General features: G+C 34.3%; 1 protein-coding gene across 13 annotated transcripts in view; it reads left to right on the top strand.

The window, feature by feature from the left end:
- Positions 1-15,626, top strand: part of MYCBP2 (MYC binding protein 2) — a 193,871-nt gene that overhangs the window by 55,354 nt on the left and 122,891 nt on the right. For 11 of the 13 annotated variants that reach the window (XM_082784820.1, XM_082784815.1, XM_082784824.1 and 8 more), the window contains exons 16-18: positions 1,163-1,308; positions 3,413-3,514; positions 12,905-13,012. In XM_082784820.1, coding sequence (XP_082640946.1) covers positions 1,163-1,308; positions 3,413-3,514; positions 12,905-13,012 — 356 coding nt within the window. The remainder of the gene's footprint in view (positions 1-1,162; positions 1,309-3,412; positions 3,515-12,904; positions 13,013-15,626) is intronic. The other 2 variants (XM_082784816.1, XM_082784822.1) reach the window with 1 other exon arrangement.

Genomic DNA, 15,626 nt, shown 5'->3' with positions numbered 1-15,626 from the left:
CTGGGTTCTGCACATGGGACAGAGTAATGCTGGACAAAGGTACGGACTGGGAGATGAGTGACCAGAGAGCAGCCCTGCAGAAAGGGGTCTGAGGGTGCTGGTTGACAGCAGGCCCTACATGAGCCAGCAATGTGCCCTGGCAGCCAAGAGAGCAAACCACATGGCGAGCCAGTCAAAAGAGTGGCAAAATTCTTCTGCCATATTTAGCATTGTTGTGGCCTCATCTTGAATATTGCATACAGTTCTGGGCCCCACAATATAAAAATGGTGTCAAGATACTTGAGTGTGTCCAGAGGAGGGCAGCAAAGCTGATAACAGCGCGGGAAGGCACGGAGAGGCTGAGGACACTTGGGTTGTCTAGTTTGGAGGAAAGGAGGCTCAGAGGTAACCTCGTTGCCCTCTGCATCTTCCCGAGGAGGGGAAGTGGAGAGGGAAGTGCTGGCTTCTTATTTGTGGTAACCAAGGATGTGCCGTGAGGGAATGGCACAAAGCTGCGCCAGGAGAAGTTGAGACTGGACATTGGAAAAATGCTGTGAGGTTGGTCAAACGCTGGTTTGACCCAAGCACCTAGCAAGGTGCTTGATTGCTAAGGCCTGTCAGTGTTCAAGAGGCTTTTACATAATGCCCTTATTAATATGCTTTAAGTTTTGATTAGTTCTAAAGTGGTGAGTCAGGCTGTTGGACCTAATGATCTGTGTAGGCCCCTTCCAATTGAACTATTGTGTTTTACTTACAGAGATGTTGGCTACGGGATAACCTTTCTTTGTCCTATGATGGAAGATTTTATCTTGGTCTTCCATTTGATTTTATCTGTTACTTCAGGTTTGAGCAACATAAAGGGACCACTGCTTTGCACATTGCCATTACTTTCTCCAGCATTGCATGTGCTCACTGTTTCCCTGTTTGTGTTTTCATGTAGTGTGCATTTAATTAAATGAAGAAACATTACGCTGAGAAGTCAGTACAGGTGTGTATCGTCAGTGTATGCTCCCAGGCACCATGCAACAGCATCTAGGATTTAAACTAGTTATACTTTTTGTTTTTCTTGGGAAGAATTAAGTTATTAGTTTGTTCTGTCTGTGAGCATGAATGTTTTAATTACCAAGGCATCAATAATGCATGAGGATTAAAGGTGTTGATAAAGCAACTCTGTTTGCTGCAGAATCTGTGGCTGTGGCTCAGGTGAGTCGGGCTGCGCTGTATGTGGCTGCTGCAAGGCGTGTGCTAGAGAACTGGATGGCCAGGAGGCAAGGCAAAGAGGAATCCTTGATGCTGTAAAAGAGATGATACCTTTAGATCTCTTACTGGGTAAGTGATATGAAATTAGGAAGATTACTTTTTTTTTTTTTATCTTACTACAATTTTTTATTTCCAGTTGAAGTGTTTTGTTTTTTTTTTTTCATTTGTTTCCTTTGATACTTCTGTTTGTACTCTTTAAATAAATCAGTCTTATTGCTGACTTTTGAAACCTGAGTTGGAATAACAGGTTCGTGTAGAAATAGGTGTTCTTTTCAGTTAATACTTTTGCTTGCATTTTAATTTTTTTTGTGTTGTATGATAAAAACTTTACCATAACTAATGCAGTTCTTTCCTTGCAACTTCTGGACTTACATGGTAATTTTAGTATAATAGTGTTAAAATGGATAAAATATAACTTATCAGACAGATTTATTTATTGTTACTGTAGAAAAGTGGGATCATTCTGGTAAGTGAAACGTTTCAAATTTTCCTTTACTATAGATACAAGTGTGCCATTTTGACCTGTGTGGTTAGGATACTAAGACTGATCCTACAAAGTTGTTCTTGCCCATTTTTGATAACCTGTGTTTTTCTGTAATCTTATCATTTTTGGAGAGAGGCAAAAGATGGGAAATATAATTTCTTGAAATTAGAATTTTTTGGGGTAGGTATGTTGCCAGGAGTATGGAAATAAATGAAAAATGCGTATGCACGTAAGGAACACCACCTTAAGTCTTTCCTTATTATAAGATCTGTTATAACAGCATTTTTAATATTCTCTGCATTTGCATCTAGGCAGTTACAGATTTTAGGAGATTTTGCTAGGTCCAACTTTTCTTCCTTATTTCTTTATTTTTTTTATATATATTTTTTATATTTATTCTTTCTTCCTTCTTTTTTTAGATTTAAGGTAGAGGCCTTAATCCTGCGTAGAAGTAGTATCTGATATAGAAAAGGAGCGCAAAATAATAATATGCTTAAGTTAAAATATTTGTGCATCTCACCAATTTTTATTTTTATCTTTTTTGAAAAGTAGCCATCGAAAATCTCATGCTATAATTTGAATGTGAGTTTTTTTCCACATAAAAGTTAACTGGAATGTTTCTCTTGATAAGTTATTCTAACACTAAAGATACCTTAATGTTACAGAAGTAGATTTATGCTGTATTGCACTGGCAGTTAATGTAACAACAGCATCTCTGCTTACCAGCTCTATTTTCATGCATGACCAAGGATGAGTTAAGGTTTTTACGTTTACCCCTGCTTTGCTAACTCCTCTCCTAGCAGAATAGGTAGCTCTTGGTCCTGTGTTGGGCTTGGCATAGTTTAAGGTGAGGGCATTGAATTGATTGACTCACATTCGCCTGGAGAAAAGTGACAGTGCTTCAAGGTGCATTCTGTTTTATCTGATGTCAGGGGCACAGTTTATATATGTACATAAAATTGCTACAGTTTCCCAAAGAAACATTGAAGAAAGGCAGTGCAAACAGCAGTTCTGTTCTTGTGTTCATTTAAGGTGATCCACAGCACAAAAGTGCTTATCAGTACCTTTTGAATTCATATTAAATTAGCTAGCTGTTAAAGAAGTCAGGATTTACATACAGATATATTCTGTTAAAGTAATCACATGTTTGTAAGGACAGAGCATATGGCGCTAAAGCATTCTTAACCATGTTTTCAAAACATTTTAAATAGATCAGATATTTTTATAGTTTAAGTGATTTATATTTTAAAATATTAACATTTAATTTTATTATTTTTTATGTTTGTCATTTGTGTTTATGTTTGTTAATAAACCTTTCTGATTTTTTGGGGGGAAATACTGCAATAACTATGATAATAGATAACTAACTATAAATATGTAATATGCCTGATAAAAATAACTATTTCTTTTTTTTAATTACTAAATTTAAAAATTGCTAAATACTAATCAGTAATGCTGAAATTGTGGCAGATTCATGAAAATCAGAAAATTCAGAGAAAAGGCCTAGTACTCTTAAGAAATATTGCTCATCTCTTTTTTTTTTCTTTCTTTCTAAATATTTTGTAAGAGCCATATAAGGGGCAGGTAGGAAGTTTTCTTCAGTTTCCATTTACTAAACTTCCACTGGGGTTTATTACTCTCCTAATATGTAAAACTATCTTTAAAAATTGTTTCATTTTCTTAATGTAGCTGTCCCTGTTCCCGGAGTTAATATTGAAGAACACCTTCAGTTACGGCAAGAAGAAAAGCGGCAGCGTGTAAACAGGAGACATAGATTGGAAGAAGGAAGAGGTAAGTGACTTAATGATGAGAGGCTTGAATAGTCTAAGCAAACTTACTCTGTTTTCTAAGAATGGATATTAACTAATTTTGCTAAGTAGGCTGATAGAGTAATCAAACACAAATCAGAACATAAAAAACTAGCTTATGTTATTTAGCTTTCTTTAGGAAAATTGGGAGAAGTCTATGCATTTGTTAATGTGCATTCATTAAAATTTCAATGGTGAAGAGTAGCATTTGGTATTAATATTATATATTCAATTTTCACTTTTGTTGTTTCAAAATGGAATAATAATTATTTACTGTGAATGCTTAAACTGTCTTTATACAGAAAGACTTAAAATGTCTGCAAGCTTGTCCAGTGCTCATTTTCTATAGTATGAATTATTTATTATAAATTATTAATGAATTTTTATACTACATATAAGGCAAAATTGCTTGTTTTGTAAAGTGAAATTTTCTTTATTTGAATAGCCTGAAATGATCCAATACACTGATGAAATTAATCAAAAAACACTTGATCATTTCAAAATTTTACCGATTTTTATATTACCTACCTCAGGAATTATTGCTGACATTCTAAACAAACAGACTGTGTTTAAACAAGTTTTCAGTGCTGTTCTTTTTTAATATATCTCAGAATCTTAATCTGTTAATTAATTGAAGTTGAGAGATTTTAGATTGATAGAACTCGTAATATTTTACCGAAGCATGCTGATGTGGTTGCTAATATTATTCTGCACTGGGGAGAGGAACAGTTTTGTTGAAATTTTATGTTGTTTAAGCTTCTGCTGTGTTAGTAATGCTACATTTTGATTCTGTCACTAATGTCTGATTAGTATTTTTTAAAAATAACTCCTTTTAAGATTTAGTTAGTTTTTTTTTTTCCTAAGATATAATGTACATTGTGATCAAACTTGTTTCTTAGAGTCCAAGCCAGTGAACGTTGTGGAGCAGCTTTTAGTTTTATTTCATTTGCTTGTAAGAAATTACTAGCATTATCACAAGTAAGGAACAAGGAAAAGAGAGCCTACAGATCTGGAGGATAACAGAATATTTATTTTTCTCTGAATCTTTGCAATTAATTTTAGCTTTGAGGTAGGAAGGGGGAAGCCTTTATTTTTTTCTCTGTCATGCTGGACCTGCGTGCTGCTGTCAAATATTACAGACAGCTAATGACACCAAAGCGTCTCAGAAAGGTAATAGTGACAGAGCTGGAAAGTAAATTTTCAATTGGCGGGAAGGGGAAGAAAAGCAGAGCAAACCGGAGCAGCTCGTCCCTTTGTATGCCATATGTCTCTTAAAAATGTTCTGAATCTAAGTCTCAGATGATCAATATTAGGCACGTGTTGTTATTGTTGGTTTGATAGGTGTAGGGGGCTGTAGTTAAAGTGATGTTGCTGGAGAGCTTGTTGCATGCATCCACATTATCTGAATCAAAGAGCACTGACATTGCATAGCTCTGTGTATATTGGAGGTAGTGGGTATGTCTAGTTGGAAGAGTGGAGATTAATCTCCTGTTTCAGTTCAGGATGACTTAAGCGATTAAGCTGGGAATAGTGTTTCATGAATACGTAGAGAAATCTTCATTTATACAATCAAGTGTTAATCAGATGAAAAAAATGGTGTTTTGTTGCTTCTCTGTCCAAATGCTGTAGTTTTCTATGAATTGGTGGAAAGAACGGCACTGTTCTTGAGAACTAATGTTGCTCTTCTGCTTTCATGAGAGAGAAAGACTGGGAACTTTTAAATATCTATTGGATACTCATTTTGGTGTGCAAAATGTTTTGCAACCTGAAAAAACTTAGTTATACTAATTTTAAAAAAGAATAAGCAGGCTGCTTAGTATACCCAGAAGTTTTAATATTTGTGGATTTTTAACTGAACAAATCCTCACGAGGTGAAATAGCTATTCATCAAGCCAAAGGAAGGTTTTAACCTTTCACTTCTCTGAAAACTTCAGTTGATTGCTTGAAGGCCAGGTTAGCTCCTGTAGGGGCCTTCCTTCAGGTAGGTAGGATTTTGTTAGGATTATGATTTCAGGGTTTTGGGTGTTAAAGTGTGGTATTTGCTATCTTATGCAAGATCAGGGAGAAACAAAGCATGGATAGCTTCTTGTGTAGTAAAGAATAGCATCCATCACTGAATGTTGCTGATCACTCTTCAGTTATGTGTAGTGACCTTTATTCAGTACAAATATTCTCTCAGTAGATCTTCAGAGTCTTGTAGACAAGATGACTCTGAAAACTTTGTAAGTGAATATGGGAATATTTCATTCCAAAAACAAAGAAAGCACACAAAAAAGAAACCCCTCACTCCTCTCCTGCTGAATGTGTTGAAATAGGAGTGAGTTGGAGGAAAAAGGTATAAGAGTACCAGTATTGGAAGTAAATTGATTTCCACATTGCAAGTTTCAAGTTGTCTAATTTGTGCTCCTTTAACAGAAAAAAAAAAAAAAAAGCAGCTTTAATCTTTTTGAAATGTACACTTAGAATGTCTCCAAATTTACTTTTGTTACAGTTACTTACCTCTGTAACAGTGCTGCATTGGAATTAAGGGAGAAATTGAAGGCTATGTCTACAGGTATAATCATTTAACTCCTTTAAGAGGTCTGTTGTGGAGGATGATGAGTATGCTTAACTTCATTTGCATTGTTCAACAAACATAAAGTGTGAATTTCAGCATTTTGGGATGAAAAAGTAGTCATTGGTAGCTGTAATATGAATGGCATAGTTAAATGTTACTGTATTTTCAATCAAGAGCAGTTAACTCCTCATCTTTCAACAGCTTCCAAATCAAAGTAGTCTGCCAGTGTTGTAATGTACAGGGTTTATGTGCTGTTTAGCAGCACAACTTGGAGTGGTTAGTAACTTCAGAAATTTTTGCTGTTTAAACTGAAGGCTTCTTTTTTATTTTTTTATTTTTTGTCTCGAAATGACAGCCACAATAGATTAGATGATACTTGCCAGAATAGAATTGCAATTAGTAAATCATTAGTAAGTCTACAATCATTTGATATTTTTCCTTCACTCAAGAAAGAAGTTTTATTTTAGTGACATATTAGAGCCTTAAAATTAGCAATGGAAAAGTGTTTCAGTCTCTGTTAATACATTTAGTATTTGAAAAAAAAATAATTAAGAGTTCCTTAGTCTTGGTTAAATTCCTCTGGACTTTTCAGTGCAGCAAGTAGTGCAGTATGTTCACTTGGCCAGTTTTGCTTCCTTTTGGTCACAGTGTTAGAGCTGCTTCACTCAGCTTCTAGCTCAGCGGCTGTGGGGCAAGACAAGTGAAGAGGGCTTAAAATCAATTCCACATTTTTAAATCTTGTATATGACCTTTTGAGAAATTTAGAAGCTGTTATGAATACAGATGGCTATGCTAATAGCTGTCTAATATCCCAATATAATGATTGATGGATTTGTATCAGCTTTTCACTGTCTCTTAAAATCTGGTGAGAAGCCGGTGTACAATACTGTACCATACAAATGCTTGCTGTTTTTTTCAAGCTGTTTAGGGGGCTTGATGGGAGTGATGAGAGGTGAATGTAGAAGTAGTTGCAATGTCTTCTTTCCCCTGCTAATGAGAAGTTTTGTATGTTAGGACATTCAGAACATGGTTAGGCTGTTTTTCCATTTCTATCAAACACTGGTTGTCTAGTCTCGAGGATATTAAGTTATGCCTTAATGGACTCATTGCACACGAAGTGTAACAAAGTTTAGATTACCATTTTCTAAGTGAGCTGATCTGGAGAGCTGTCCCTGCATTTTTTTCAGGTTGGGATTTGAAGTAATAGAAGTAGAATTTCAGTTTATTGCTTAAATATTAATCTGTTGGTCGTGGGTTTTTTGTTTGTTTGTTTTGTTTTAGAAGGGTGTGAGAATTTAAAAATAGCTTTTTAAACGAGCTATATTTAAGTAATACACTAAAAGATACAGAAGTAGCTGTTCATATGGTGATTACAAACAGCCTCTTCATTCACTGATATTTCACTACTTTACTCTTGCTCAGCCTGTAATGTAGAACTTTTAGATGATCACTACTGAGATACAGATTTGGTGTTTAACCTAGGTTTTGCCTTTTGATGCCCATACAGAAGGGGAAAATTATTTTCTTTCAATCTTACTCCACTTGGAAGAAAAAGAAATCTGGAAATTGATTGATATTAGTCAAAGCTGTTCTGTAGCGAGACAGTGTTATCTGAGGCTTCATATATTTGAGCAATTTTAGACTTTTCTGAAGTGTAGCTAATTCAGTTATTTCAGCAATTAGTTTTACTGTGGCAGGCTGAGTATCATTTAAATCTGTTTAACTGACATCTGCTCAAGCCACTACAAGCTTGAAATGAGTTTGTCAGTAACACTGTTATTTGCTGAGCATATTCTTATATATTTGCTCAGCATATGTCATTGCTGAGCATATACTTAAATATACAGCAGAACTGTCTATTCATATGCAATAATTTTCATTTAATATTAGTGCAGCTTTTTCCATAAATTTATTTAAGTATTTATGTTGATGCTTTCAGGACCTGGAAGTTTTATTTGTTTCAAAGTTTCTTAAAACAAAAAACTTTGTACTTGTATACATATAAATTGTATCAAACTCATACCTGACTTTCTGTTTCAAGAAAGCTTTCAAGAGAAGGTTGTGTGTTTTTGTCCTTAATTACCAGCAGGTAAGGTTTTGTGAAGTTACATTGTTATACTTGAGTTTATGACTTCTGTCTGAAAGAGGTGATGATTGTTAATTAAGCAAATTTTTAAAATAAAAATCTTTATATTTGTTATTGTTTTAGAACTCAGATTTGCCACAGAGTTAGTGAAAGCAGTTGCTTTATATTTAGTGGTTTAGTTCATCTTATGTTTATACATACAGAAATGCATCTTTCACATTTAACAATAGGTATACAGTCAAGTATTTAGAAGAGAGAAAGTGCCAAAATTATTATCATAAATGTTACTTCCATCTCATTTTCTCATACCCACTCCAGTTGTCTTGCATGCTTGTATTGGCTAGTCTGCATCTTTTTTTCACCATAAAAAGCCCTAGCAATTTTTCCTCCAGACCTGATTTATACACTTTAACTGTCAGTAGAAAAGAACTGTAAAAACAAAGGAAGATTCCATTTTTGGATATAATCCATTTTTACTTTCAGTGTTTTAAACAGAAGAAGCAAACTGTAGCAGAGGACAGTAAAACAAAAATGAACCTTAGTGTCTGCATCACACAGTGTCAATTTACACAAATGTTTCTGCTGTGATAATAAATTGCCACTCATCATCTGAAAAAAACACAGTTTTAAAGAATGTGCAGTTAACAATTAATATGGCCTCGTAGGATTATTAAGATTGTTTTTTGTTTGTTTGTTTTTTATCTTAAACCTAGAAGTATGGATATCTTAGTATCATAGTAAAATGTGTTCCACTTTTAACTATTTGTCCTCAGTTTCATTTTTTGAAATAACCTTAAAAGTTTATGTACTGTTGACCTGTTAGATAGGTATTTTTTTTTTGTATATTAAACGTTTGTCTCTGTATTTTATTATTTCCTAAAACAGTCTGTTCTTTCTCTTACAAACACTCAAGAAGACAAAAATAGGGATTTACAATGGAAAGTGTCATCCAAAGTAGGAGATTCAGTTAGTAAATATGTGCTGAAAAGCTACTGTGTTTGAAAGAACATAAATAAATTGTGAAATCAAACACCAACGAGTGGCAGAAATCAAATTTCTTGTGCAACCTTAATTTATATTGCTTATGTACATACATTATGATACAATTTTTAATGATGTTATTGTGTTGTGTTTTTTTTTTTACATAACCTGCTACATTCAGTGCATTGGTCTAAGTAACCATTTGAGATCATTAATTTCAGTCCTCTGTAACTACAGCCAGCCAAATAGCAGTTGTTTAGGGAATGATACTAGAAGAGATCAAAATATGCATAAAACAAATACAAATACAAATCAAATAGAAAACTCTGAGGAAATTCTGCCAAAGTGCTTAGATGGCCTAGAATGCAAAAAAAGCACTTAAGTGTGTATACAGAGACTCTGTTATCCCATAGTCAACTGCTTTGTTTAATAAACACATTCTATTTTTCTAGAAAATAAAATTAATTCTGTTGATTAACATTTTTTGCTTTATGCTTTTAATTCACTGCCAAAGTCCATTTTGAAAGGCCCGGATCCCGCAGGACCTAGAAAGAAAAACTAATATTTATAGCTTTGAGATGTTTGATATGGGAGCTATGGGAAAACATTCTATAAAAACTAAAGGGAGAGAGTGAATAGCATTTGGCATCATACAGCAACTGATTTAAAATAGCAACATTACAGTTTACTAGTGGCTGTCATCCCTTTAACTCTCTAACCTGAACTAGTAAAATAACTGAATAATAGGTTATTATTCCCTATGTAAATCTACATTAGAAGCTTCTGGAAGAGTTTTTTGAATGATTTTCTGCATTTTTTAACAAAATAAAGGAAGCATATGGTGTATGGCTGAATCATTCCACCAAAATAATTAATAGCACTTAAACTCTGCTCCCTTTGTACAGGCAACTTTTGATGTAAGTAGAAAGTAGACACAGTCTTCATAAATTGTTCGATTGGTTTGTGTCCTGTGGTGTTATATTCAAGGGAGAGAAGGTTCTTCACAGCACATGACTGAACATTCAGGCATCATAATACAATCAAAATGCAGATATTTCCTATGATATTTATTATCATTACGTTACAGATCTATCATGCATAAAAAGCCAAAAACAATGATAGACATACTCATTCTGTTCCATGGATTGGATACAAATTATTATGAAATGGAGAGATACTGTATTTAACTTTATTTTGGACTTGAGTTCCTCATGTAATTGATGGGAACATATAGGATATAGGAATATCCAGAAGCAAAGCTGCTTTAGTCAGAAGGTTGGACACCTTTACAGAGTCATCGTATTGACTAAGGGAATGAAATTCTGTTGAGGGGCTTGGCTATAGGCAGCAGTGTAGTAGCAGTATGCTGCCATCCTTTTATGCATCCCCAATATTCTTTATCTCCAAAATTTCTAATAATTCTTTTACTTACCCTAACATACTTAGTTTCCTTCTGTCCTTCTGATATTTTCTCTCTTGCCATCTTTGCTCTTAATGCCAAAATACCAAACATTGCGTTCAGGGCTGCATCCAGTCCCCTGGGCTATATGTTATGCAGGCATTTTCTGGAACTTTGGAATTTTTGGAAATTTTTTGTCTAAATTATCTAGAGATCGTGTATTCTGATTACCTACAAATACCTTAGACCCACATACTTCATACCTGCACTCTTTGCAGTCCTTGGATCTTTTTTTGTAACTGTTTTCTAATTCAAGCTTCACTTTTGTTATATTGTCAGGTCCAATCTCTGTTTCTTGGGCTTTTTATTTCATTAGGAACTTCTCAGTAGTAAGCAAGTCCTAGTCTTCCATCACTATCTTTCTTTTTCAACTCCAGTCTGTTTCCTCCTGTTGTTCACCTAGCTTTTCTCAGTATCTTTTGTCCTCCTAACATTCCTAGCTTTCGTAATTTGCCTGTCATTTATCTCTCTCCCCTTTCTTGACTTTTCCTGGTCTGCCTCAGTACCTCCCTTCCAACTTGAAAGAGAGAAAGAGATAGTATTTTTTGTGTGAATTTAAGTACTAGGAGGTGAGATGCTAAGCATAGCAAATGGCCTGGCAGAAGGTAGTCTTTGCCAAAAATGGTAACTGAGAATATGGGGTGGTATTAAGCATCTATTAAACAGAAGCTCGGATTGATAGGAAACTGAGAAGCAGGAAAACAGCAAGACAGCTAGAGGAAGAAGCCTCATGATGAAGGTAAATCAAAAACAAATTATGATTCTTGGTCATAAGGAGAAGTTGGTTCTTAATTAGCAAGTTGACCTATTCTGGTTGAACTGGATAAAGAGACTCCAAGGGTGAACCAAAACCTCCATGGTTGAATGAAACCAAAAATCTATGCTGTATATAAAAGACATAGATGTCTAATGAGGTTTTTAGGCATTATATTAGGTAACACATGTAGGAAATTCAAAGCTGAAAGGAAATGCAGTAATTAATTTTTAACACATTTATAGTTTTTCTTTTTTAAGTCAACTTTAAAAAGTCAACTTTAGTCAACTTCAGTGTGTAAAGTTTCTTCATTTGCAGGTTCCAAAGGCAGGTAGATTTGGCCTAACTTCCACTTAAATTTCTGTTCATACTGTTCCCTATCAGTGAGAGGTCTGATGGTGTAAAGCTGAAGGAAGGACACTTGAGACAATGAGCATTTACCAAAAGTTAGCCTAAATTAATTTGTAAATAAAGATTACCTATGGGAATCTTGGGGAAGAACAGGGAATACTAATTTTCAAAGGTTCATATAATCCACTTAAAATGTGACACAAAGCCTGACTTGGAGGGTTTTTTTAAAGACCATTCATTGACTGGGTCTGGAGACCTGTGGAATGGTGTGGGGTATTTATCAGAATTAGTTGCTCCTTTGCTATGATTTCCATGTGATGTCTGACTTCCAGAAGCAGGAGATGCTTCCAAAGAAATTCTTGATGGCAGACTTAACCTTTAGTAGAAAGGTTAAAAGTAGAGTAGAAAGTACAAATTTAAGCAAAAAATTGCTGTTCCATTATCTACATATAATCAGCTTTGATTAAACTTAATATAGCTATGCATGGGTCTAGATTAAAAATAAAAAATCTGAAGAAAACATTAAATAAATACATTATTGCTTTCTTTAAATATGAATCTTCTCTTGAAGATTTGACTTTTACATAGATGGGAAAGATTCAAAGAATAACTTAAATAGATTGCAAGATTGATAAGTAGATCAGAAAAACAATCATATTTGAATGATTTTACTCATGGAACCGGTTATTTTTGGATTGCTGTTTTCTTTATAATTGATAAATGAATTTTAAATCTGGTAATGATAAGCAGTTGTGTGGCTATGTTCTTTAAATTCAGCACTGATAAGGTGATATTCCAAATTATTGTTTTTGAATGTAATATTGTAGGAAGTAAGACGTGATAATTAATCTTTTATACTATTAAATACAGTAATGTATATTTGCTATCAAATTTTACTCCACTGTGAGTCTGTGTTTCCATTACAGTTCCATTACAGTAGAGTTTCATACTTAAAAATTTAGGTAAAGCTATCACTGTGGGATGTTCACTGTTTCTATGCATACTATTTTGGTCTTATTATAAAGAGATATGAATTTCTTTTCATTGGGGCTTTTTGAATTTAGACAAACAAGATTTATTATATAGTTACTCTTTTTTTGTCATTGCTTTTAATTTGAATTTTGTTTAACACACTGTTTCCATTTTGTGAGCTTTCCTATGCATGTGCAAAATGTTTCTCCTCAGGCCCCCTTGTATTTCCTGGTCCTATTTTTATGAACCATCGAGAACAGGCTCTAGCCAGAATCAGACCCCATCCAGCACAGCTAAAGCATAAACGGGACAAGCACAAAGGTATTTGGACTTCCTTTTCAGCTAGGGTGGAAATAAGCCGATCCTCCCACCTCACCTCTTCCATGCACTGAATCTGTCTTTTCAAAGAAATGCACAAAATGGCTTCTGCCTTTCTTCTTGTTAGTATTTTGTTACCTGAGGAGAAAGAGAACGCATTTACATGTTGACTTTTTATTTTTTTAAGTGTAAATGTTTGGTAGTCTGCATTATCTTTGTTTTCCTTTCCCTCTGCTTTTTTTCTTAGTTGAAAAATGCATTGCTTTCCTTTGTCTTCTCATTTCTAAGGTTGTCTCATTTCTAAGGTTCTTTCATTTGTAGGAAACTTTCACACCTTCTAGTGACTCAGCTGTGACATTAGTACTGTTAGTGTTTTTGTTTGTTTTTGAACTTCTGTGCAGTGTATCTGGGGTGATTCCTTTAACATAAATTCTATACTTGCTAATTCTGGCATAAAAGTTTTTCATAGGTATGTTGTCTATTAAAAAACCTTTTTTAAAGAAAGCAAATATTTAAAATAATGTAAATAACACTTTTTTTTTTTGCTAGCTTTGAATGGGGAACGTATAGATCATAGTACAGTTTTTACATTGCAATATTCATGAACTGAACAGTTCTTTTTCAGAATGTAAGGAGTTACCTTTGATATTTCTGAAACTTTGGTATGTCTGGAAAGCCAACTCAGTAAACATTTAATTTCAAAGTGTGTAATGTGTTTAGGTGTAAGTGATTTTTATTTTTTTTTTGAAGAAATACTATATTACTAAAAATTTCAGCTGCAAAGACTATAGTTGAACTGTATCAAATTTGATCAGTCTGTATCTGTGTATAGATGTGTGTACGTATCTATTTATAAAGGAAGGATACGTTTGTAAAATGCAGATTACAGACCTGATCAAAGTAATCAGAAAGCTCTAAAATGGTGTGGGCCCAGAATGTTTCAACATTTTTAAAGAATAGCTAAAAAAATTTTGAAAAGAATTGTTAGAATGGCTTTCAAGTTGAATTCATGCAAGTTAGTGATTTGTATTTGGCATGTATAGAAACAAATCGTATGACAATTTGAAGACTTCTGGGATATGATTTCAGTGGGGAAGAGGGGTGATAGGCCTACCTAGTTGTGAACATACCAGATAATGAAATTATCTCAAGTTTTTTTTAGGGAAATGAAAACAGAATCTGGTCCTTTGTTTTTGCATAGTATCTTCCTAGTCTCCCTGGATAACATATCATCTGCACTTTACCACTTAAATAAAATCTATCATAATCTCCCTGGGAGAGATTTCATGCTGAAAGGCAAATCATACAAAACCTGAGTGCTGTCATTTGAGTGACACTTGGCTGATAACCAATTTTCTTGAACTGGGTACTTCTGCTAGGTATATTGCATGCAAGCCCATGACCCTATAGGAAAGTGCATGAAGAAGTATGTTCATGCTGCCTACCTCTTATTTTTTGGCATGTGTTAGTAGTTGGAGCTCTCTTTAGCTCTGAGTAGCTACATCAAATATTTCCTTATAAGAGGTACATGCACTAGTCCAGTTTGAGGTTAACATTTATTTCTTGGAGTGTGTTAGCACACACAATGCAAAAGTCTGCATTGTGCTGAAGAATTTTGTTAGATACACTCTGTGTACCGACCATTTATTTTTCCTTAAGGAAGGCCATACGTAAAGAAATTCTGTTTCTTTTAGTGTGTTTTTTTTTTTTTTTTTTTTTTTTTTTTTTTTTTTTTTCCTGTCTCATACTAAACAGATCAGGAAGATTTGTCTTGTGTAATGTCTTTAGAAACAAATGCTGAGAACCCTTCTCTGCCACAGAAGATGGCTTCCAGAAAGAAGGCCATAAATTCCACTAGAAACTAGAAATACCCTCGTAACAAAGGAAAACTGGTGAAGTGGGTTGCTATCAAATAAGGGGTGAGGTGAAAGTCATGGAAAGAATAAGAAATATACCTCATTTTAAGACATTCTTCATCTGCTTCTCTTACTATATGCAGAAGATAAAATCAATAATCTCAAGCAATCTGAGGCAGGGATGTTGACTTCAGGAAAAGGACACTCCAACATTGAAATGGGTATGCTCTTTTGTCTCCTTTTTGAATGTGATATTTTCCAAGATAGCATTCTTACTTCAGGTGTTTCTGGTAAGGTAGTCTTTTAACAATTTACATCAGTCAGACCTTCAAGATCTTCTTGCAGGGAAAATGCATTTCAGCTGGTAACATTGTTGAGGCAAGGACTAGACTTGCAGATACCTGTTCCTGCTTCGCAGTCTTCAGCTGCTTATCTTCTCCTGATAATGATATTTATTTAAACTTGAATGGGAACAGCTGCTTCAAGGACGACAGTTGTGGTCTAATTTAAAAGCTTGTACATCATACATTGGTATATTATCAAATCTACATGGCTTTTATTTGTGGAATTATTGTGTTGAATTCTTCGGTTGAAAACTCCTTTAACTTTATCATGAATAGCCATTATCTGGAAAGCTTGCCACTGTCATCCACTCATTTCACATTTATAGGGTCTGCATATAAAGATCTTTCTTATTATAAAAAATATGTATTTAACATAATCCTAATCATTCTAATTTGTGTCTGCGTCTTCATCACAAA

The sequence above is a fragment of the Aythya marila genome (assembly GCF_965140915.1).
Source record: "Aythya marila genome assembly, chromosome: 1".
Classification (NCBI taxonomy): domain Eukaryota; kingdom Metazoa; phylum Chordata; class Aves; order Anseriformes; family Anatidae; genus Aythya; species Aythya marila.
Note: the sequence above shows the minus strand (reverse complement) of the source record. Positions and strands in the feature narration are given on the sequence as shown.